Source organism: Bos indicus x Bos taurus, chromosome 29, assembly GCF_003369695.1.
Source record: "Bos indicus x Bos taurus breed Angus x Brahman F1 hybrid chromosome 29, Bos_hybrid_MaternalHap_v2.0, whole genome shotgun sequence".
NCBI lineage: Eukaryota > Metazoa > Chordata > Mammalia > Artiodactyla > Bovidae > Bos > Bos indicus x Bos taurus.
Genome location: NC_040104.1, coordinates 8,141,874 through 8,163,946, shown reverse-complemented (window position 1 = coordinate 8,163,946; position 22,073 = coordinate 8,141,874). Strand labels below are relative to the sequence as shown.

Genomic DNA, 22,073 nt, shown 5'->3' with positions numbered 1-22,073 from the left:
CCCAAGTTCCCACGAACAGAGAAAACTTGCTCTTTTGCATTTTAAAAGTATTCTACACCTTGCATTTCAAAAGAATGCCTGGTGGCTCTCGGTGTGTAACAGTTCCCATCCTCAGCCTTTCCTCCTGGGCTGTGCCTCAGGGGAGGTTCACCCCTGCGCCAAGCTCGGCCAGCATCTCGGGCCGCCTGGCCTGCCTTCCTTGTGGAATGCCAAAGAGAGCTCAGAGGCATTTTGGCACCAGTTGCCCGTGTTGTCACCTCATGCCCCAACGGTGGCCGCATCCTTTGCCACGCAAACCTTCTTTGCACTGACCCCTAATTTTCCTGCTGCTAAGAACCTGCTCCCAACAGAGCACATTCCTATCTTATTCTGCTCCCCAAGTCAACTCAATCCACACCCCTCCCCCTGCTCATCAACTGGGTGATCACCCTGCCCCTGCTCTCAAGGAACTGGCTGAACTGGGACACAACCTGTTTCTGGTGCGAAACAAATGTGATACTTTGAGTTGGTTTCTCCAGCTACCTTTCTCCTGGGCTCTTTTGGCCTTTGTTGTGTCTATGGCACCCACTGAACTTTCCAGTCTTTTCCAGGGTAATGCCACCCCAGGAGACCCTTCTTTATTTCACATCCCCCAGCCCAGCATGATGGAAATTCAAAGACTGAAACTGACCTACTGGCTTCCCCAAGTCCCCCCATTTCACTCCCCATTGGTGTTGTGTGTATAGGTTTATGTATCAGTTCAGTCGCTCACTCGTGTCCGACTCTTTGCGATCCCATGGACTGCAGCACGCCAGGCTTCCATCACCAACTCCTGGAGCTTACTCATGTCCATCAAGTCAGTGAGGCCATCCAACCATCTCATCTCTGTCGTCCCCTTCTCCTCCTGCCTTCAATCTTTCCCAGCATCGGGGTCTTTTCTAATGAGTCAAGTTTCTTCGCATCAGGTGGCCAAAGTATTGGAGCTTCCAGCTTTAGCATCAGTCCTTCCAATGAATATTCAGGACTGATTTCCTTTAGGATTGACTGGTTTGATCTCCTTGCAGTCAGTCTGAGGGACTTTCAAGTCTTCTCCAACACAGCAGTTCAAAAGCATCAATTCTTTGGTACTCAGCTTTCTTTATGGTCCAACTCTCACATCCATACATATTATATATAATTTTGCTTATTTATTTAGGCTGCGCTTGGTCTTCGTTGCTGTGCAGGCTTTTCTCCAGTTGCAGCAAGCAGGAGCTACCCTCTACCTGCCGTGTGCAGGCTTCTCACTGAGGTGGCTTCTTTTGTTGTGGAGCGCGGGCTCTCGGGGGCTTGGACTTCAGTAGCCTGGGCTCCCAGGCTCGAGTGCTCGCCCAGTAGTTGGGGCACACACGCTTAGTTGCTCCTTAGTTGTGGGATCTTTCCAGATCAGGGATGAAACCTGTCTCCTGCATTGGCAGACAGATTCTTTCACCACTGAGCCCCCAGGGAAGACTTAATAGTTAATTTACTTATTTGGCCTGTGCCGGGTCTTAGTTGCTGCACACAAGAGCTTTAGTTGCAGGGGGTGCACGCAGGATTTCCAGCTGCAGTATGCCAGATCTTATTTCCCTGACCCCTTCATTGGGCACACAGTCTTAAGCCACTGGACCAGCATAGTTCCCTTTAGAGATTTAAAGAACCCTGAAACACACTTTCCCAGCCTGAACCCTGAACCAACACTGTTGTTTATGTCCAATGGTTTCTAAACAGATACATTAACTAACTCAGAGGTTGTTTATGGCCTACTAGATTTCCAACCAGAAATCCTGTCTCCTTCCTGGGACCAATCTTGGGTTTCTCCAGAGCACTTGGCGGGGTCTCAGTAACAGAGCCCTAACAGTGACCTTTCCCAACGGACATTCCTTCCACCAACCTGGCTCTAAGCGGGCAGGGAAGACACTGCTGCTGCAGCAGAACAGGAACAGGGTCAAGTAGAGGGCTCTGCCCTCCCCCAGGGGTCCAAGGTGGCTGGGAAAGCCCTCTTCACCCCTCTGGTTCCACCACAAAGGCAGGTGCTTGCTGCCTTGGAGAAAGGGCCGAGACTGATGCCCAAGTCAGCCACTTTGTTACTCACCAAAACCTTAACAAAAGCTGACAGCAGGGAGCAGAGAGGGAGCGAGCAAAGGAATGGAGCTGGCCCCAGGGGAGAGAGACGGAGGAGATAGCTGGGCTATGGTTAAGTCATTTATTGATTTTATTTCTAAAACCCACATAGCGCCACTTTGCCTCTTCCAGAGCTTCAAAGAGCCAATTAACCGCCCAATGAGCCCACCAGGGAAACCGAGCTTGGGGGGGAAGCAGTGAGGTGAAGCCAAGGTCAAAGAGGGTTGCCAGGCCCCAGGCCCTGCCCCCGTTCTGTCAGCTAAGCACAAAGAGGAAAGATCTCTCCTCTTCCAGTCAAGGGACCTTTAGGGCCTGCTTGAGGAGACCCAGTGAATAGGTCTGGCTTCTGAGGCTCCATTAACCCCTGCAGGCCTACAGCAAAGCAGCCCAGGCAAGCTGGACAGGGCTCAGACACCAAGGGCCTGCTCAGGATAAACAGCAGGGCTAGCCCCAGCTCCAAGCTGCAGAAGAGCCCAGGCCAGCATTGTCCCCACTGGCCCAGTGCTGTGGGCTGCAGAGCTTGCTGTCCCTCAGCCTGCCCAAAGGGAAGGTGATGGGAAGCATTGGCCCCATGCAACTCCCTCCGAGAACTGCAGCAAAGCAGCAAAAGCGGCTGATCAAGGACCTCACTCACGACCCCAGAAGTCCTGAGCTGGGTTTTCCTGGTGCCACATCGGGCCTGTCCATTAGCCCAGACACAAGGAAACAAAACAGCCTGGGACCCTCTGTGAAGTGCTTACAAGGCACAAGGTGGGGCCCCTTCCCCTGCCCCCACCTCTCCCCAAAGCCTGCCATGGTGGCAGGCTGCAAGTCACCAGCAGAGAGAGAAAAGGCCACTTGGCGGTTTTAATTTTAGCAGCTTGGAGCCTGACAGGCAGGATTAGTTGGCTTGACCTTTCGTGCTGAGGCCTCCCCAGGCCCAGGGCCTCAGTCAGGTGGCAGCTTCCAGGCACGAATCACAACTGGAGCTCATCGAATGTGGGGGTCCAAGCCCCAGGGAAAGGCCTTCAAAAAGACAGAGACCAGGAAGGGGGAACCTGGTCTTCAGCCAGTAATCAGTAAACTAGCAGAAGGTGGGGCCGCCCACACACCAGCTTCCCCAGCAGACCTGCACAGGGAGGGAGAACGGGAACCAAGGGGTGGGGGGCGGACTTCCTTAATGAAGGTTCCAGAGGCTTCCCTGGGCAAGGGGCAGTGGGGCCAGGTGCTGAACACAGCTTCCGTAACTGGTGGTGGCACCGACAGTGGCACAAGTGTAAGAGAAAGAAAAACAACAGACCCAGAAAACCACACTGCTCTTTTATTCAATGGAACACCCCCCTTTAACGCAGTGTTGAATCATACACCAAAAAGCCCAGAGAAACGTCTGCTGATAAACCAGTGAAGAGAACGCGCATCATACATTATTGTCAACATAATCACTCCATGAAGAGGGGAGGAGGAAAGGAAGCAGAACGAAGAAAACAAGGGGCTCAAACCCCTCAACACTGCAGAACATTCAGACGTTTGGGATTAAAATAAATTGTAAAAGCTAGCCTTTCCAGGAAGGAGAGGAACAAACGGAATCTGAGGCAGCTCAGGGAGCGCTGAAAGGGCTCTGAAGGTTGCAGACAAGCCCCAGGCAGCTTACATGGCTCCACCTACCACGGGCAGGGGTGCCAGTTTGGTTATGGACCCTCAACCTGGGGACTAACCCACTACCCCACGAGAGTGGCAGAGACAAAACCCTACACTTAAAATTAAGGGGAAAAAGTATCTCAGCTTGAAAAAAAATATGGCAGTTTGAAAATCTTGGAACCAAAGAAAACACCCACCCCACCCCGCCCCGCCATACTGATGGCCCAAATTGTTTGCCTAAAAACCACTTGTTCCTCTCTCCTTAAAGAACCAGGAATGAGAAAAGGGAAAGGAATCTAATTGCAGCAGAAGACCGGGGAGAGCATCTCCTTGGACGGAGTCTGAAGAAAGGAAGAGATAAGGAAGTAACAAAGAAAAAAGAAAAAATTAATAAAAATTTCACAATATGGAGCCAGCGTGTTCCGATTCCGTCCATAAAAATAACTCAGGCTGCTTTGCCGAACCATCCTGTCCACCAGGGGCGCTGCTGAGGCTGTCTGCCTGGAAGGGTCACCAATGGGCGCGGAAAGTCCTCACTCTCATGGCTCGGGCCATCGCCGCCGCGGGGAGGGATCCTGGCGGCCCAGTTTGGGGAGAGGCAAAGGGATTTGGGTGAGGAGAGAAAGAAGACAAAGAAGACACTCGATGCTACGGGGCGCCAGGAGAGCCCAAGCTGGCGCCCCATTACCACCTGCCCATTCCCAAGCGAGTCCTCAGTCGCTTGGCCCAGCCCGGTGCGTGCACACACACACATGCGTGCACACAATCACATGCGTGCGTCCCAATGTCTGGCTCCATATGGTGAGGTTCGGCGTGTGTTTAAACGAGACCAATTCTCTCTATATATAATATATATTTTCTTAAAAAACCAAGTCTAGTTCTGTGGTGGAGGCGGTGGGGGAGCTGGAGGCATCCCAAAGGGTGGCATGCCCGCCACCCCCATGCCCATCATGGTGACAAAGTTAGAAGGGTCCATGGGAGGCGGAGGAGGAGGGGGCGGGGCATACATCATGCCGGCGGAACCAGGCGGCGGAGGCGGCGGAGGGGGAGGGGCCCCGGGCGGCAGAGGCGGCTGGACCCCTGGGGGCAGGGGCACCATAGTGGGGTTGCCTTGCATCTGAGGGGCTCCTGGAGAAGCTGCGGCAGCCGCCTGCTGCTGTTGCCATGGCGGGATGGACCCTGTGCCAGCGCTCGTGGTGGTAGTCGTCGTATCTGGGGTGGTAAAGAAGCCCAAGGTCACACGCGCGTGGGCACACCGCGGCTCTCTGCGGCTGCTGCCTTGGGATGGGGAGGCAAGGGATGCCTGCTCCTTGCTTGGCATGCGGTACGGTGGTGGGGGGCGGGCGGGCGGGGTGGTCCTGGCAATGGGGGTGGAGGGGCGGGCAGGACTACCCTGGGGTCAGCCTCAAGGTCTCTAGGCTTAGCGGAGTAAGCCCTTTTGTCACCAGTGCCCCTGGAAGGGCCGAGGGGAAGGTACCAGACACAAGAACCGGCTCTGACATCCCTCCGCCCATCCGCCGCCACCACCGAACGGCACATTCAACCTCAAGGCCACAGCTACTCCCCGGTCCCATCCCTGCAGTCTCTCAGGCCCCAGTCACATCCCTCTCCAGAGCATGCATGCAACCCCCCAACCCCGGGCCTAAGGCGCAGGCATGGGCCAGCCAGCGGCTCCCAGCCTACGATGGTGGGCTCCCCTCCAGCCCCCACAAACCTCTCTCCAGACACAGCCTCGCCAGACATCAGCTCTCCTCCCCCAGACCCCCAGGGGCCACAAGGCCCTTTCTTTTTACCCCACAGCAGAGACCAGAGTCTCATCCCAAGGTGTCTGCCTGCCTGTCTGAGCTGTGAGGGTCTCTCATTCCTCTCAGCCCCACCCCCCCCAATCCCACCCACCCCCACCAGCCCAAAATATTCCACTCACTTTGCTGCCATGGCAAGGGGGTACTGGAAGCCATACTGCTGCTGGGCGGAGGGGGTGGCGGAGGCTGCTGCTGCTGCTGTTGCCATGGGGGAAGAGGACCAGAGGGAGGGGGCGGAGGCTGCCCACTGGGAGGCGGCGGCGGCGGTGGCATCATGCCCATAGGTGGCGGCGGCATCATACCTGCAGAAAGGCGGAGAGAATGAAGCCTCAGGAGAGGAGGCGGGTTCGCCACAGGGCTCCCACTGCCTCCCCAGCCTAGGCAGGCAGCACCCCTCAGGAAGCACCAACCAGGCTGTTACCTTTTCCTTGATGCAGGCGATAGACCCCAGAGCCCACAGGCGTACTTCCCAGGTACTGATCTTGATGGAAGGAAAGAGCAGGGACTTAGCAGGACATTGGAACTGACCAGGGAAGATACACCCCCACAATAGCTCAGTCAAGTGGCAGTGATGGCCACTTACAAGAGCTGTTCTGAATGCCGTCTCTACGAGGCAGGCCCCACGTGTATACCCCATGTAGAAATCCCTTCCTGAACCATAAGGGAGACTTCCTCCTGACCTGGAGACCAAGCCTCAGCAAGAGACTCAGCACCGACACTCAACCCCTCTGAGACCTGCTCCCAGCCATGTAGAGCCCTGCTTACCCCAAAGCCCCAAGGTTTCTGGTCTGACACTTACTTACCCATTGGAGGAGGGCCGTGGTGCCCAGGTGGGTGGGGGCCCTGGTTCATCGGTGGTGGTGGCGGCTGCATCCAGGGGGGTGGAGGTCCATTAGGGTTGTGCTGCATGGGATGTCCACCATGTCCACCTGTGAGGCTGGGCAGCGGGTGTGGGAAGCTGTGGGGGCCACCTCCGGGCCCACCGGGGCCACCTCCATGCATGCCATGGTAGGGCCGACTCTCTGACGGGCCGGAGTTCATCCAGGGTGGGCGGCTCTGGGTAGTGGACATGAGAGACTACGTGAGAGCATTCCCGTCAGTGTCCCTGCCTGCTCCCTCTGGCGGCAACACTGTTCTTTCGGCTGTGCCACAGGACCAGGACACAAAAGGCCAAGACCTTCCCAAACTGAGAGGTCCCCAAACATTCCTGATGGCCCGAAAGAACAATGTTGCCGGCCATGTCCACCTGTCCTACCCCAAGCACCTGGCCACGTACTCCCATCTCTTGGGAAGAGAAGAGGGGGCCAGGTTGTGAAAACCCCCTCCCGAAACTCACCGGCGGAGGTGGGTTGTTGGCAGGAGCAGCAGGCCGAGGTGCACTGGCCAGTGGTGTGGTGGCAGGCCCAGAGGTGGAGCCCACAGATGCGGGCACAGGTGCCTCCCCCAGTTCAGCCATAAGGGACAAGTATTCTTTATCCATCCGTGCTTTATCCTGAGCTGACTGGGGGTCACCAGGCCTAAAGGTGGGGTAGAGACACAAAGAGAAAAGGGGTGGGGAAGACTCATTAAGATGGAAACCTTTACTTTGAAGAATTTACACAAAGGAAGTTTAGAGGAATTCAGTCACCCTTTCTAACCCCTTCCTTGAAACAGTCCCATCAGCTCGTCAGCTCTGTGCCCAGCTCTGCATCTGGGAAAAGCACATGGACCTCTGCCACAGCAGAGACCCCTGGGCAAGAACAGAGGTGAAAGGAAGCCAGGAGAAGTTCAGGTTTTCCCAAAACAGTAAGTTTCATCAATTTCCACATTGCAGGTATGAGGGAAGGAAAATCTATGCAAGACCAGAGGAGCTGCCAAAACTTCCTTAACAAGGCTTTTTATATTCATCACTTGAAGTAGAACAACATTGCTATCAAATGCTGGATTGCAACTGGTCAAAACTACAAGCTGTCTTGCAACACCAACCATAAGCAACCAACAGCAGTTAGCAATGAGCCACATGAAAATACCTATACCCAGAAGGGAAGTTTTCAGGTTCCCTGGGCTCAAGATAATAAAGTAGGGATGTTCACCATCGACTGTTTCTAATCATTCTGGGCTTTGCATCACACTGTTAATAGACCAAACTCACTGAAAGGAAGCTCTTGGGTCTGCAGATTAACACGAGCTGTCCTATACACCAGAAGCTACCAGGAAGCCCTCACCTTTGGAACTTGCAATCGGAAGCAATGTGGCCAGCCCCGCCACACTTGGTACAGACTGTGGTATTGGTAATGCTGCGGGTCTCAGAGCTCTGCCAGGGTCTTAAGATCCTGTTGAAAGAAAAAGGTCACCTCAATGGCTGTGGCCCATCACCCTTCTTCAGTAGGTTCTGGTTTTTGTGCCTGTCCCTCTAAACCAATCACATACGTACCTGTTATCATCTTCCCGAAGGGTCCCATTCAAGCGAGCCAACTCTCTAAGTTGCATCTTCCGTAGGTCATTCTGGTCCTCAGGGGTCTCGATACCCTGCTTCAGAATGTTTCTTATCTGGTGGAGACGCAACGGGCACAGTTATGTAAGTCCTGGGACTGCCACCTAGATTTCTGGTTGGAGGATTCCTTCCTGACTCCTCACCTGTTCTACTGCTTTCTTCACATTCTCCATGGTATTGGCAGTGACCAGGGCGTGAAGCGGCTCATCTTCTCCTGGCAGCATCTGGCCATCTTTGCGCCCAACTTTCCCTTCTTTCACAGAACCTTTCCCCCGGATCATGATCTTGGCATTACACTCCTTCTCTATGTTCTTCAAGGTGTTCCCTCTATCAGAGGCAGAAAAGATGGCTTTAATACCCAACGTGGAAATTCAGAGTGGCTCACTGGGCAGTGATAGGAAACCGTGAGTGTATAGAATGAGATTTTCCCACCAACAGCTTCACGATCTTTAAGTTAAGGTCACAGCAATCCTCAAGATTTGACTTCTCTGTGGTGAAACGGAAAATTTTCTCACCAAAAGGCACTCACTCAGCCAAAGTGAACATCCTACCAAAAGCAGGAAGATGGTACCCAGAAAGGCACAAGACAGACTCATCTCCCAGGTCTTTGCATGAGTGCTCAGTTACTAAGTTGCGTCTGACTCTTTTGTGACCCCCATGGACTGTAGCCCACCAGGCTCCTCTATCCATGGGATTTTCCAAGCAAGAACACTGGAGTGCATTGCTGTTTCCTCCTTCAGGGGATCTTCCCAACCCGGGGATTGAACCATGTTTGTTACATCAGCAGGCAGATTCTTTAACACCAAGCCACCCAGGGAGCTCCTCCCAGATCCTTGGGAATTCTGTATTCCACAGAACAGCAGGTACTCACCTTGGCCCAATCAGCAGCCCCACAAAATTGATTTCCGGATACTCATCTTGTGGGATCATTACTTTATCGCTCACACGTGTTGCTGGAGGTCTAAGAAAGAAAAGACTCATAGACTCTGCACACTTCTGAGGTGACCTCAACAGCTCTTCTAGAACTAACCTTCTATACCACGTTTTGTTATAGATGACAGGGTAAGGAGTGAGAGGTTAGTATCTACAATGCTCTAGCAGACCACACCTAATCCGCTGGGGTCTTTATCCTGGACCACCCAGTCCCCTGGCTTACTTGTAATCTGCAGGAGGCTTGAAATCGGGGTTGAGGGCAACCATTTCCGTGATGAGATTATGCCGTTCCTCCTCCAGTTTCTTGCGGGTGCGGAACTCGCGAGTGTTAAGCCTCTTCCCCTCACTATTGTAGATGGGCTCAGGGGAAGGGGACCTGTGGGAAACAGACCACCGTCACCCCTCTGCCTTCACTTTACTCTCATTCCCACACGGGCTAAAATAAGTCTTCCCCAGCCCCTCTGCCTCTCAAGACCCTAACACAACACTCTTCGGAGGAACCGACCATAACGTGTGCTATTCAAAATCGTGTGGAATAGGGAGGTAGAAACTGGCTTAGCATCAGGGGGACTGGGGTGTGTGTGAGAAAGGAAAAAAGTGGTTTTGTTCTAAAAGTGATGAGAGGAAAAAAAGTCTGTTCTTCTAAGGGAAAATCTCTAGACTGTAAATGGCAAGGACTGTATCATCCTCTGGAGTCTTCTTGCCAAATATGAATTTTCTTTTGTTGGAAAAAAAAAAAAAAAACCATATTACAACTTTATGAACCACGGAAACCCCAAGTTTAGGTAAAATGTTAAATGACTCTTGCAGAGCTCATGCCCTAACTGGAAGAGAGGCTGTACCCCTACCACGTAGTAAGTATGAGCTCTTTAACCCAATACAACTGGGACTCAAGGCTACTGCAGCTACTTGGCCCCCACAATGGAGAGAGATGGTTCAAGGCTTCGTCTCTGCTTTTCCTTCAATGGCCTGGCTGGCAGTGTCCAAGGCCCAGGAGTCAACCTGTTTTCTGGCTGTTCGAGGTTAGGGAGTCTGGGTAGAGAAAACCGTTAAATTGCTAAAGCAGCTTCTCTGAGAGGCTGCAGATGCAGATTTGGTCATGTGTTTGTCTAGGGTCTGAACCTGCAAACAGCAAGGGGAAAACCTAGGATTCTCCACCAGAGTTTACAAGTCCAGAAAGCAGATTTTCTCTCTCTTTTTTTTTAAAGGAGTAAAATGCTGTTGCTACAAGTAAAAAATAGCAATGATAAAATGATCAGTTTACCACAGCTGGATTTTGCGGTAATAAAAAAAAAAAGAGAAGTTACACTCCTAGAATTCTGAGTTAAGATTACAAAAAGGACCATAGCTTGATATTCTGAATGAAAATTTAGTAGCAGCTGCAAGAAGGGAAGAGACCATGTGGATCAGGTTATTTTAAAAACATCCTGAAAGTAGTCAAGATTCCTATACCCTTTGTTTAGTTGAGAGAACCTTGCCTAGTTGGAGAGCAAGGACTGAACTCGGCTGCTCCCACTGTCTTCAGCCTAAAGGGAACCATGTCATACCACGTTACACACACGATGGAATAAAAGGTCAGGTTTGTTCATGACTAATGACGGCTAAATGACACCTCCGTTTCTAGCATCTGTATAAACTGTTAGCACAATCCAGTAATAGTGAACAAAGACAAACATACCCCAGCTCATTAGACTACCATCTTATACATTTAAATCTACACAAGATTTTAAAACATTTTTAACTGTGCAACTTAAGCAACATCAAAATGGCATAAAGTGGCTTCATACTGAGAATACACCTTCTTAAGAAATAACCTTAAGTGAGAAACTCATGCATTTCCCTCCAACCTGGGCTCTTTCAAAGCAAAACCATCAGGCATTAATTAGGGCCTCTTTCAAACTGAATTCAAGGGAGGAAAAAAAAAAACTCTCCTCTGATTTTATTTCTAACATGCTTGACATTTCTAATTCCCACCTCATTCATAGCTGTCTAGAATTAAGCACTTCTGGCTAATCACCAAAAGAAGCTTTACCAGTACCAAATTGGTCATTTAAAGGCCCCACAACAGTGTAACCTCTTTCCAAATTGTGGAAGTGAAAGGCAAAAACCAATATTCTAGAGGTCAGACTGGCCCAACTTCTTCACTTTGAGTAAGAATAGTATTAGAGGTCATCTAATTTCTAATCCAAATTCTCCAGGAAACGAAGGTTTGTTAAAAATTCAACTTTTTGAGGAACTGCCTGGTAACCTGTGGACATGTTATTACAGGAAAAAAGGCCAAAAAGGCACTAAACAGTTGTGGTCTATAATCTATAAAGCAAATCTAAAAAAAAAAAACCAAAATATAAAACATAACAACCCTCCAACCAAAATTTACAGGTGAAAAAATAAAAAAAATTTAATTAACTCAAATGAAAAGCATCAATATATGTTACTTTGCTTCTTAACACAGGACACCAGAAAGGTGCTTATTTAAATGAGTGGCTTCTAAAACCATTACATCATCTTCCTGATTTAACAAGTTATTAAAATGGGTAGCAAGCCAAAAACACTACTTTTTAAAGCAAAGTGTTTTCAACTATGCTGCATGCACTAAGAGACACTTCATGGAGGAGGCACATTGCCTTTCTATTAAATGGACCAGATTTTAGCTGTTCAAATATTGGCCTGCCAATAAAATTCCTGTTAAAAAAAAGTTCATTTCCCTCAAACTTTGTAGACTTTTTATTTTTTAGAGGTGAGAAATTACAAACTGAAATGACATGACCACAGCTGTTTGAGGACCACACTCCCTTTAAAAAAAAAAAAAAAAGTAATTGGTTGGTTGCTTGCCTTCCCAAAACAGGTGAAAATATTCTGGCCCCTCCCAACACCCCAGGCAATGGCCAAGGCTGAAAATTAACTGGCAGTGATGAAGGAAGTTGGTTAGAATCTTGTCTATTTCAAAACCATGAGCAGGAGACTGCAGCATAAGCTGACCAGACAGAGTTTCTGGCCTGCTCAAATTCAGTGATGCTCAAAAATATTCTTATTCCCTACAATGTGTAGTACCTATGAGGACACGCTACACCTGGGCTTTCAGCCAAAGGAGGTACTGAAATTGCTGGTTAATGGGCCACCTCACTGTCCCTACTAGTGGGTAAATCAGGTTAAAATCTACACACTTTTCAATTGAAAACCAGTTGTCCGTTTTCCTGTAACTTTTGATTCTGCTAGTAATTAAATTTCATTCCATTCTGCTAACTGATGACTGACCATTTAACTGCTAATTTACACTCTAGTTCCCAGAATGGTCACAGTACCAATCTTCTTACTAGGATTTTATTGAACTGACACAACATGTTGCCACCAGTAAAACGTATTGAGAAAAAGGTAAAAGCGTTACTGTCAGCTGGTTAAAACTGTTTCCCAACCTGTCCTCAGGGTTAGGGGGGATGCCCAGGTCTCCTGTGCGCAGTTTACGAGTCAGGTCTTCTATCTGCAGTTGCACTGGAAGAAACCAGGTTAGGAAAGAAAAAAAAGGATGGAAAAAAGACAATGTTACCAAAAAACATCTCAAATCTCAACAACAAGCATGAAGAACTCGGAGACTTTGAAAGGGACGTGATCAGTGAACACATTGAGGCAAAAACCCCCAACCATCTACTGGCAGGAGTCCACTTACATCTCTAAGTATCTTTCACTTCAAAATGGTTATCACTTAAGGAAGCAAACAGTTTGTTGGAAGAGGGGTTAGCAGTATAGACTGTTCACTAAGGCTAACATCAAAACAATTATTAGGAGGCGTTTTACCTCTTCCTCTCCACCAAGGCTTGCTATACAATTGGCACCCAGAACTAAACCATGTATGTTATCACCAATACCCTGTTCCCACCAAATTACACTCTTGAGTGCTAGACTCTTAGATTTTATTTTTCCTTCATCAAAACTTAAACATAACCCAAAATGAGATTCAATTAACATGGGACAAGGAAAAACACCAGTTAAGCAAAGATCATTTTCATTGATACCAGGATTAAAATTCCTTAAACAAAACATTTAATAACCAATTCAACAGTCTCATATTTAAGTTTGTGCATATTCTTTCTGTAAAACCAGATCCGTACTAGTAAGGATCTCCCAGTACCTGTTGTTTTCATTCAAATTTTATGACAATCAGTATACCTTAATACACCAGTAACAAGGCAAGAAGTTTAGACTCACTCCTTACATAGGGAATAAAAGTAGGGGTGCAGAGAATGAAAAGTGTGGGTCAAGGAGAGTTATGTGGGGCCCTCAGACCTTGACAAATGACCAAATGAGGCTGTATATGAAAAAGATGAGGGTTTCACAAAAGTTTAGTGACTCCAGGGAAGTATTACCCAGTTGATTTTCTCAAGATAATGGGAAGTGTGAAGCCAGATCACTTTCTTCGCATGCTGAATGATCACCTGTTTCTTACCTTTGTAGCATCTAAGTGTCCTAAGCAGGTATCTCTAACAAGGGCAAGTCTTAATGGGTTGGGTTCAAGTTGAGGCGACTCCAAGAATTAACACATGTCTAACCCCAGACACCCTTCTAATTTTAAACACACCCCACAGGGCTATACCCCAACACCACATCCACTCCAACTCCGAAGAAATGAAAATCTACATTAATATCAAAAGAGGATATTGGGGACATCCTGTGTAAGAGAGATAAAAGAACACGAAGACACATGTGGGCCCCCAAGTTGTTTTATGCTACAAAAGTTCTGACTTGGCAGCCAAGCGTTAAGCTCAACTGCTCAAGGTGAAAGTCACCTTCGTGGAGGCAGGCAGTTCTTGTAACTGGACAGCAGGGATGCGGGCTGATTGAGACCACCGGCACCTGAATCTAAAGGTTGCCATCTTCCTTGGAGAAGAGACCTACACTAGCCCAGGCTTTGATTACACCTTTAAACGCGCTTAGGACCCAAGCAGTAACTTCCTCCAAAGGAAGAGAGTTGGAAATGTAAAGAATGAATCTGTTTTTCCCATTTTCTGCATCTGCTTGTGTTCTTGGGCTATCACTCCACTAGGGACATTTTCATAAGGTTATCAAGACCCAGACTAATCAAATATAAGACATAAAAGGATGGGTGGGAGTAGACTCAACAGTAGGGAAAGAAGAATTATTAGTATTGTAAAAATGAGATAAGACAATTTCAACACCTCAAAATTCTCAGCAGTCTAGAAAAGAGATGAAGACCCTCAAGAACAATGGCCTAGAGGTTTTTTACTCGTGAAGGACACAACCTCATGGGTCTAGGAGGCTTCTGCCCTAATTTACTCCAATGTTTATTTGGTTAGTAGGAAATGTGTATCAAGTAAACTTTTTTGAGACAGCTGTACAGGTACATAAATAAATGTAAAACTTGCATTAAAAACCTTTTATTTTTTTTAAAAAAGGTAATTTTGAAGTTAGTTTCATTTCTACTGTGGACATTCGTAATTCTCAAAATTTCCCAACAGTTAAGATCTTTTATCCTAACCACCTCATTATTCCAGATCCAAGCAGTACCCCTTTCCCTGCAGAGTTCCTTAGGAGTAAACACTAGAGCCCTCATTTTAAGACAGCTCTCCAAAGACCAAACCAGAAAAGATGCTGAAGCAAAGGTTAAATTCAACAAAATGGTAAAAGGGGGGTAAACACACTTTCAGAACCATTTTTTGATTAAACTGAGAGTTTTTTCCCCTTTCAGAAAGTACCTATAAAAAAATAAAAGACCACATTTTAGGGAAAGGAGGAATATGAAATTATGGTGAAAGGCCAGGCTGTGAAAAAGGTACTTGGTTTACAATACCTGCAGTGTTCTCCACTGGGGCCAAGTCCAGAGAGGCATGTAACACTCACCTCATCAACTGGTAATGAAGAGCAGCTGAAAAGGGTGGGGTGGGGTGCTGGGCTGGGAACTATTCTCATTCCTAAGCGGGCCCCTCTACCCTTCTGGCACTCATGGAGAACACTGCTGTTACCAACAGACCAAAACAAGGAGCTACAAATGCAGGACTCACAGAGCAAAAACTGATGGATTATATCAAAGTCATCTGACCATAGCTCCTCTCAAAGAGAAAACTGTAAAGTCCCAAACTTTCAACAAATAAAATGTTCAGTAACAATCTGAAAATGCATTTGAGTGCAGAACGTGTATTTACCTATATAAGCTCTTTCTTGTTCCCGAGTAAGTCCAGGGGGGATGACTGTAGGCATTCCTGGAATCACCGTCTTCTGTTCCATTGTGTCTTGGTTCCAGCGGCTCCTCTTCCGCTTCTTACTGGGGAAGTCTAAAAGAGATAAGATTCATCAGATGCAAACATAAACCAGCAGAACTACCAACAGGCAGTTTTGGATACTTATGATACTACACACAACCTCAGTAGACTGTGAAACTGAGAACTTGACCTAAAAAGAAACAGCAAAGAATGGAAGACAAACCTCGGAAGTCAAAAGACATGGCCACTAGGAGGGGACCTGGGTCTGAAAAGTTAACATTGCACATTTATGATTTTTGTCCACAGAAATGCTGTGAAATACGTAAACAAGAAATCTCAGTGCATAAAGTTTCAAGTAGTGAAATCAAAGTATTGAGATAATAATATACCTCATGGTTGTCCATAAACCTCTTAACAGCCCCAGGACGTAAGAGCAGACTGAATATTCAAGGCTATAAAGCAATATTGGTAACTTCTGGCTCCTCCCACCTCCCCAACAGTCACCTGAGACAAACCGCAACTAAACCTATGGTTATCAACTGAAAAACCCAGATTTTTCAGCAACATCACTTTTCTCCTCAGAGGTTTGGCTACGGTCATCATTTTCCTGGCCAGTTGGACACTTAGGGTCTAAAAAATGTATCGTTAAGTTCAACAAAGAACAAGCTATACAACAGGAGCCAAATCTTTCTTCCCCAGTACACAAGCAGAAATTTCTGCCGTTTGATACAAAAGGTGCCTTCTGAGGGGCCAGACCCAGAGGAAAAGCCTCAAGAGGAGGCGTGTCATACTTCTTAAGTAGATACAATGAAATGAGGAAACGAACGGAAACTCCTTCCCCCAAAAGGGCCACAAAAAATCGGACCCAAACACCCTCTGAAGACTTTCATCCATTTTGGTTCTTAAGTGAAAGCCTTGTCTTATTAAAGAAGTTTTAAGGAGCTTCTCTTGGTACTTTCTTCCTTTAGGACTCTACTACAACCAGGAAGAGGACGCTCCACGTCATCAGTTGACCCTTTCCCGCCCTCCAGACTTGCACATGAGGCATCCCAACCACCCACTCGATCCCCTCTCCACACTCCTCCTGAACACCAGGGGCGGAGAGCAACAAGGGGTCTCCCCAATGCCGGCTTTTAGGTTGGGCACAAAGCCCGGCCGCCAAACTGCGCCTGCGCGCAACAAACTTCCTCCCGCCGGGCCCCCACCCCTGAGGCGCATGCGCACTCGAGGCCCGAGAACCAGGCCGCGCGCCCCGTGGCTTCGCCGCCCGGGCCTCCCCGTGCGCGCGCGCGCGCACCCGCCGCGTGCAGCCGCCGTCGCCGCCGCCGCGCGGCCCTCAGCCGGCCGGGCCCATCCGCGCAGCGCCTCGCGCGCTCTCTCGGCCCGACTCACCTCCTCCGCCGCCGGCCGGGCCCGGCTGCTGGTCCTGACGCGGCGGCTGGGGTGGCGGTGGTTGTGGTGGCGACACGCGCTGGTAGAGCGGCGGCGGAGGGGGCGGCTGTGGCGGCGAGTACGAGGAGCCCGAGGAGGGGGGCGGTGGCGGCGGCGGCTGCTGGGGAGGCGGGGGGGGCGGCGGCGGCGGCGGCGGCGGTAGCGCCGCAAAGGGGAAGGCCGCGGTCAGGGCCCCCACCGAGCCCACGGGGGGGGGCGGCAGCGGCCCGGACACCAGCAGCCCCGCCCCAGGCCCGGGGGCAGTCGGTGGTCCCGGCTCGAAGCCCCCTTTGGGGCCAGGGAGGGGAGGGAGGCCTGGGGGGCCCAGCTTACCCAGCGGCGTAGCGTTCGCTCCGGTCGCCATGGCGCCCCCAGGGACCGGCACCGGCAGCTCCTTTTCGGCGGCGGCTTCTTCTTCGCGAATCTTCTGGGGGGAGGGGACCCGACTGCGCTGCCGCGGAGCGCGCGGAACCCGTCCTCTCACGCGGCGGGCGGCGGCGGCGCGAGACGCACAAAGAGGGAGGAGAGAGCGCGCCGCGGGGGCGGACCGGGGGCGACGGGGCCGGGGCCTGGATTGGGCCGAGCGGAGGCAAAGGGTCGGAATCGGCGGCCTCCGATTGGTGGAGCCTTAGCCTTTCTCGATGCGCGCTGGGATTGGCCGGACCGTTAGGCCTGGCGAGGAAATGGCGGCCGAGCCTGAAGAGCTGGGAGGTGTCGCAGCGCGCACTTCATTTGTTACTGCGCGAACGGAGCTCGGAGTCCAGAAAGGAGGGATAGGGTGGGGCAAACTCTGTGACGTATGGGGCCAAGAGCTCTCCCATTGGCTGAGCTGGTGGAGTCAATCAATCTCCGTTGCGTCGTAATGTCCTGGGATTGGCTGTCTCTGTTTCCCCCCCACCACCCTTGCTCCCTTTCCCCAGGGAGTAATTTCGCTGGGTTTAAGCTAGAGGTCGCGGCGGAAAAGCATTGGCGGAACAAGAATTGGGGTCGGGGAGGAGCGGAACAGGAGCGCGCATGCATAGATGGGGCAAAGCCATGTCTCTGTCCCTGGCTTCCCCGTCGACCCTCGGGTCCGACGCGGAAGCCCTTGGTGACGTCAGTCCTCGAGTCCCATGGTAACCCGGAACCGAGGGGTGGGGGAGGGGCTGGCGCGGACCGGTAAACCGGATCCGTCGACAACACAGGTAAAAGGGGACTTCCTGTTTTTGAAAAAAACAAAAAGAGGGAGGAAGAAGATCTATAAAATAGTATTATTGAAGGATTAAAAACGGTGTCCGAGCCAATGGAGGTACACATATCTTAGGTGGAAAGCAATATGAAGTTATCAAAAATTAGTTTGCATATACCGTGCGTTTTCATTAGAATCCCAGCGAAGTTGGGATTTATTATATCATTTTTTAAGTCATAAAATAACTGAAAATAGTGGAGAAATTTGTAAACTAGGTTGAGGAGCTTGCCTTTCCAAATAATACAATACAAAAGACACACTAATGAAACAATATGGTATTGCTGTAGGAAAGACGGATTAGTACAAGATAGAGTCTAACCAAAAAAGTATTTCAATTCAGTAAGGAAAAGATTTAGCTAGTAAATGGTATATAGAGTCCTAAATTTAAACAATAAAACAGATACAATTTAGGAGATTGTCGGAGTCATCTAGGGGTAGAGACTTTATGAAGACAGGAAACAAAGTTAATTACCAAAGGAACCTATGATAAAAGTCAACAGACAATAATACATTAGGAAAGTATACTTGCCATACATATGATAAAGGGCTAATATCTGTAATATGCAAAGAAGTCTTAAAAAGTAATTTAAAAGAAAACAGAAAAGAAGCAAAGACTGAATAGACAAGTCTGAGAAGAGCAAATCCAAATAGCCAAAAAAACATGAAAAGTACCAACCTCCTAAGCATGAATGCAAATTAAAGGTGATATGAGACATCTTCAACAATCAGGGGGAAAAAAAAAAAAAAGCCAAGTTACTACTTTGAATTGTTTTTTGAAAAGCATTCTATTATCTATTAAAATTGTACCTCTCAAGACTTCTTTGGTGGTCCGGTGGGTAAGACTGCACTCCCAACGCATGGGGGCACTGGTTGGGGAACTAAAATCCTGCATGGTGTGGCTTAAAAAACTTTTTGTACCCCTTTCAGGGAAAAATAAAAAGCATGTTCAATGTGGTAATCCCACTCCTGGGAATCTGCCCCTAAACAAGGCATGTGATTACATAATGCAATGTGTTCAAAGTCTTCTATTGCGTTTACTGCGGTCTTGTTTGTAACTGCAGAAACCTAGAAACAGAAAACTACCATCAATATGTGATTGGTTAAATGAAGTAGATTATCCATAACTTGGATTAGTAGGCAGCCTTGAAAAGGAGATAATCCATACCTACTGACCTGGAGGGACTTCTGTGCTATATTGTTGAATAAGAAAAGCAGCAGAGAAATAGCTATTACATGATCTTGTTTTTGTAAAACAAAGTCCATACGTGTGTATGCGTATGATTATATGAGTATGGAGAAAGCCACGGAGGATACACAAGTCATCAGTGAAGACGCTGAAGAGGGAAATAGGTACTTGGAAGTTATCCAATACATTTTAAGAACCCAGCATGTTTTAAAAATATTTTTCGTATTTTAAAAAAATGTATGATGTGATCCCATTTCAGTTCAGTTCAGTCACTTAGTCGTGTCTGACTGTGACCCCAAGCAACATGCCAGTCTTGCCTGGCCATCCCCAACTCCCAGAGCTTGCTGAAGCTCATGTCCAAGCTGGTGATGCCATCCAACTATCTCATTCTCTTGTTGTCCCCTTCTCCTCCTGCCTTCAATCTTTCCCTGCATCAGGGTCTTTTACTCAGTTTTTCACATCAGGTGACCAAAGTATCGGAGCTTCAGCTTCAGCATCAGTCCTTCCAATGAATATTCAAGACTGATTTCCTTTAGGATTGACGAGTTTGATCTTGCAGTCCAAGGACATTTACATAACATTATACAACTGTATAAAGAAATGCATTGAGGAAGTTCCCTGTGGCCCAGTGGTTAGCACTTGCTGCTTTCACTGCCAGGGGCCCGAGTTTGATCACTGGTCAGGGAACTAAAATCTCATAAGCCATGCTGGGAGACAAAAAAAAATGCATTGACAGAACAATCACCAAATTTCCACTGTAGTGGGTAATTTTTGGAGAGGGCAATGGCACCTGACTCCAGTCCTCTCGCCTGGAAAAAATCCCATGGCTGGAGCAGTCCATGGGGTCGCTAAGAGTCAGACACGACTGAGCGACTTCACTTTGACTTTTCACTTTCATGCATTGGAGAAGGAAATGCAACCCACTCCAGTATTCTTGCCTGGAGAATCCCAGGAACGGGGGAGCCTGGTGGGCTGCCGTCTATGGGGTCGCAGAGAGTCGGACACGACTGAAGCAACTTGGCAGCAGCAGCAGGTAATTTTTACTTTTTCTCCTATTTCTATGTATTATCTTTAACTTTTTATACTAAGCAAGTGTAACTAATAAAAATGAAGTTAATATTGTGGACATAAAAGGAAAAATAAAAACATTTAAATCATCTGAAAAATAAGGAAACATTATCAGTAAGTACAACAGATTCTAGGGAGGAGGGGAGAAAAGAATCATTCGCTGTTTGAGCAACTACTAGATGTAAAACAGATTGACAGATATGACCCTGAATGAAATTCAGCCCCTGCTTCCAGAAAATCATGGTCTAGCAAAGGAGAGAGGCTAACGCACAAATAAAAATGTACTATTACTGTTAATGATGATATTACCGTACTAGTAATGGTAAAGGCTACAGCTGTGATTCTCATGGGGTAGTGACTGTCACTGCTTTCTAGTCATTTCCTTTAGGATTTTTGTGAGTGTTTTTTAAAAAATTACCAAGTTAAAATATTTTGGTTGTCCTTTTACTAATTTATATTTATTTAGATTCTTCAGAATATGGTCTTAAAATCTCTAATCTTTAATTAAAAAATACAATTTCCTTTTGGTCAAGTGTATGATCAATTTTTTTAAGTGTTCTAAGGACAGATGAATAGTTAAAAGAGTTTGGACGTTGGCTACTCCCTGATCTGTTCTGACTTCTTTTAGCCCTTGCAGTAGCTAATTTCATCTTCACAACCACCTTCAGAGATGGGTATTATCTGTTACTTATAGATGAGAAATCCAGGCACAGTGAGGTTAAGTCACTACCCCAGTGTCACACAACTTACCAGTGTAGTCTGTTGGTCCAAGACTCCTATTTGGCAGAACAGGATTAGAATGTTGGCCATGCCGCTTTCTGGCTGAGGACCATGGAACAGACTTCCCAGTTTTGAGGCAACTTGGAGTCCTACAGAGCCAGGCCAGCCACCCGCCAGCTGGCAACTAGGGAAGTCATTTAATGTCTATGCATCTCAGCTTCTTTGTCTGTAGCATATGGACATTAATGCTACTGTACAGGGCACTGCACTGATTGAATGAGATCAGGGGACGTGGTTGGTTTTAATGGACTATCTCCTGAGCTGTGGGGTCAAGAATTATACACAGATGCCTCCTGATTTTAAGCCAGGGTGAAGTATAATGAAAACAGCAACACATCTATCTGGTCTTTGTCCCCAGATTCTGGTAAAGAGCTTCAGAAACCCTTGGGATTTCCTGAGTGCTGGGAGTGTCTTTCATTATTCATAATGAGGCCCTTTGGACTGGTCACCGGATTTATGCTAACAGGGAGACTCACTGGCAGCTCTGAGGTCCCTGAGTGAGCTTCAGGATGGTGGCTGGTCACCAGAAAAACCAACCAAGTTTCAGCCTTACCCTCCACCTCTGGGTGGGGGAGAGAGGCTGGAGATTGCACTCAATCACATGACCAGTGTTCATTCAATCACACCTATGTAATAAAGCCTCAATAAAAACTAAACAACGAAGTTTGGAGAACTTCCAGGTTGGTGAACATACCAATGTAACAGGAGGGTGATGCACCGATTGCATGCACCAGGGTGAGGCTCCTGACCTCAGGACTCGTCCAGACCTTGCTGCCCAATGCATCTCGCTCTTCATTTAAATGTGGCCTTTAAAATAACGCAGCAGCCATATACTGCACTTTCCGGAGTTCTTTATGTCATTCTAGCAACTTATTGAACCTGAAGTGGGCTGTGGGAACTACCAAATTTGTAGCAAAGCTGGTCAGAGGTGTGGGTAGCCTGGAGGCCCAGGTCTTGTAGTTGAACCCCTTAACCTGTGGGATCTTCACCAACTCAGGGTAGTTCATGTCTGAACTGAACTATGGAACATCGAGTTGTCAGAGAATTGGTGTCAGGACGTAAAGAATAAGTTTTAGGACTTCTCTGGGGGCCCAGTGGTTAAGGCTCTGCATTTCCACTGCAGGGGGCACGGGTTTGACTCCTAGTCAGGGGTCTAAGGTCCTGCAAATGACGCAGTGTGGCCAAAAAGAAGTTTTGACACCCTATGAATCCCTGGCGTTTTCCA

General features: G+C 48.3%; 1 protein-coding gene and 1 long non-coding RNA gene across 11 annotated transcripts; one reads left to right on the top strand and one right to left on the bottom strand.

The window, feature by feature from the left end:
- Window positions 1-3,397: 3,397 nt before the first annotated feature.
- On the bottom strand, window positions 3,398-17,367 carry SF1 (splicing factor 1). 10 transcript variants are annotated; one of them, XM_027532777.1, is made up of 14 exons: window positions 16,920-17,358; window positions 15,099-15,227; window positions 12,357-12,432; window positions 9,167-9,319; window positions 8,882-8,971; window positions 8,154-8,337; window positions 7,951-8,066; window positions 7,742-7,849; window positions 6,874-7,054; window positions 6,337-6,614; window positions 5,959-6,018; window positions 5,660-5,839; window positions 4,743-4,947; window positions 3,398-4,310 (listed from the first exon to the last, which is right to left on the bottom strand). In XM_027532777.1, the coding sequence occupies exons 1-14, from the start codon at window positions 16,948-16,950 to the stop codon at window positions 4,275-4,277; spliced, it is 1,827 nt and encodes a 608-aa protein (XP_027388578.1). In that variant the 5' UTR covers window positions 16,951-17,358; the 3' UTR covers window positions 3,398-4,274. The 10 variants fall into 10 exon arrangements, with proteins under 10 accessions (XP_027388578.1, XP_027388576.1, XP_027388579.1 ...); XM_027532775.1 differs by having other exon boundaries at window positions 6,341-6,614; window positions 16,920-17,351; XM_027532778.1 differs by lacking the exon at window positions 16,920-17,358 and adding an exon at window positions 16,548-16,702.
- Window positions 17,368-19,996: 2,629 nt separating this feature from the next.
- Window positions 19,997-21,511, top strand: LOC113886388. Its single transcript, XR_003509430.1, has 2 exons — window positions 19,997-20,033; window positions 21,207-21,511. It is a non-coding gene; the product is annotated as an uncharacterized LOC113886388 (long non-coding RNA).
- The last annotated feature ends 562 nt before the right edge of the window (window positions 21,512-22,073 follow it).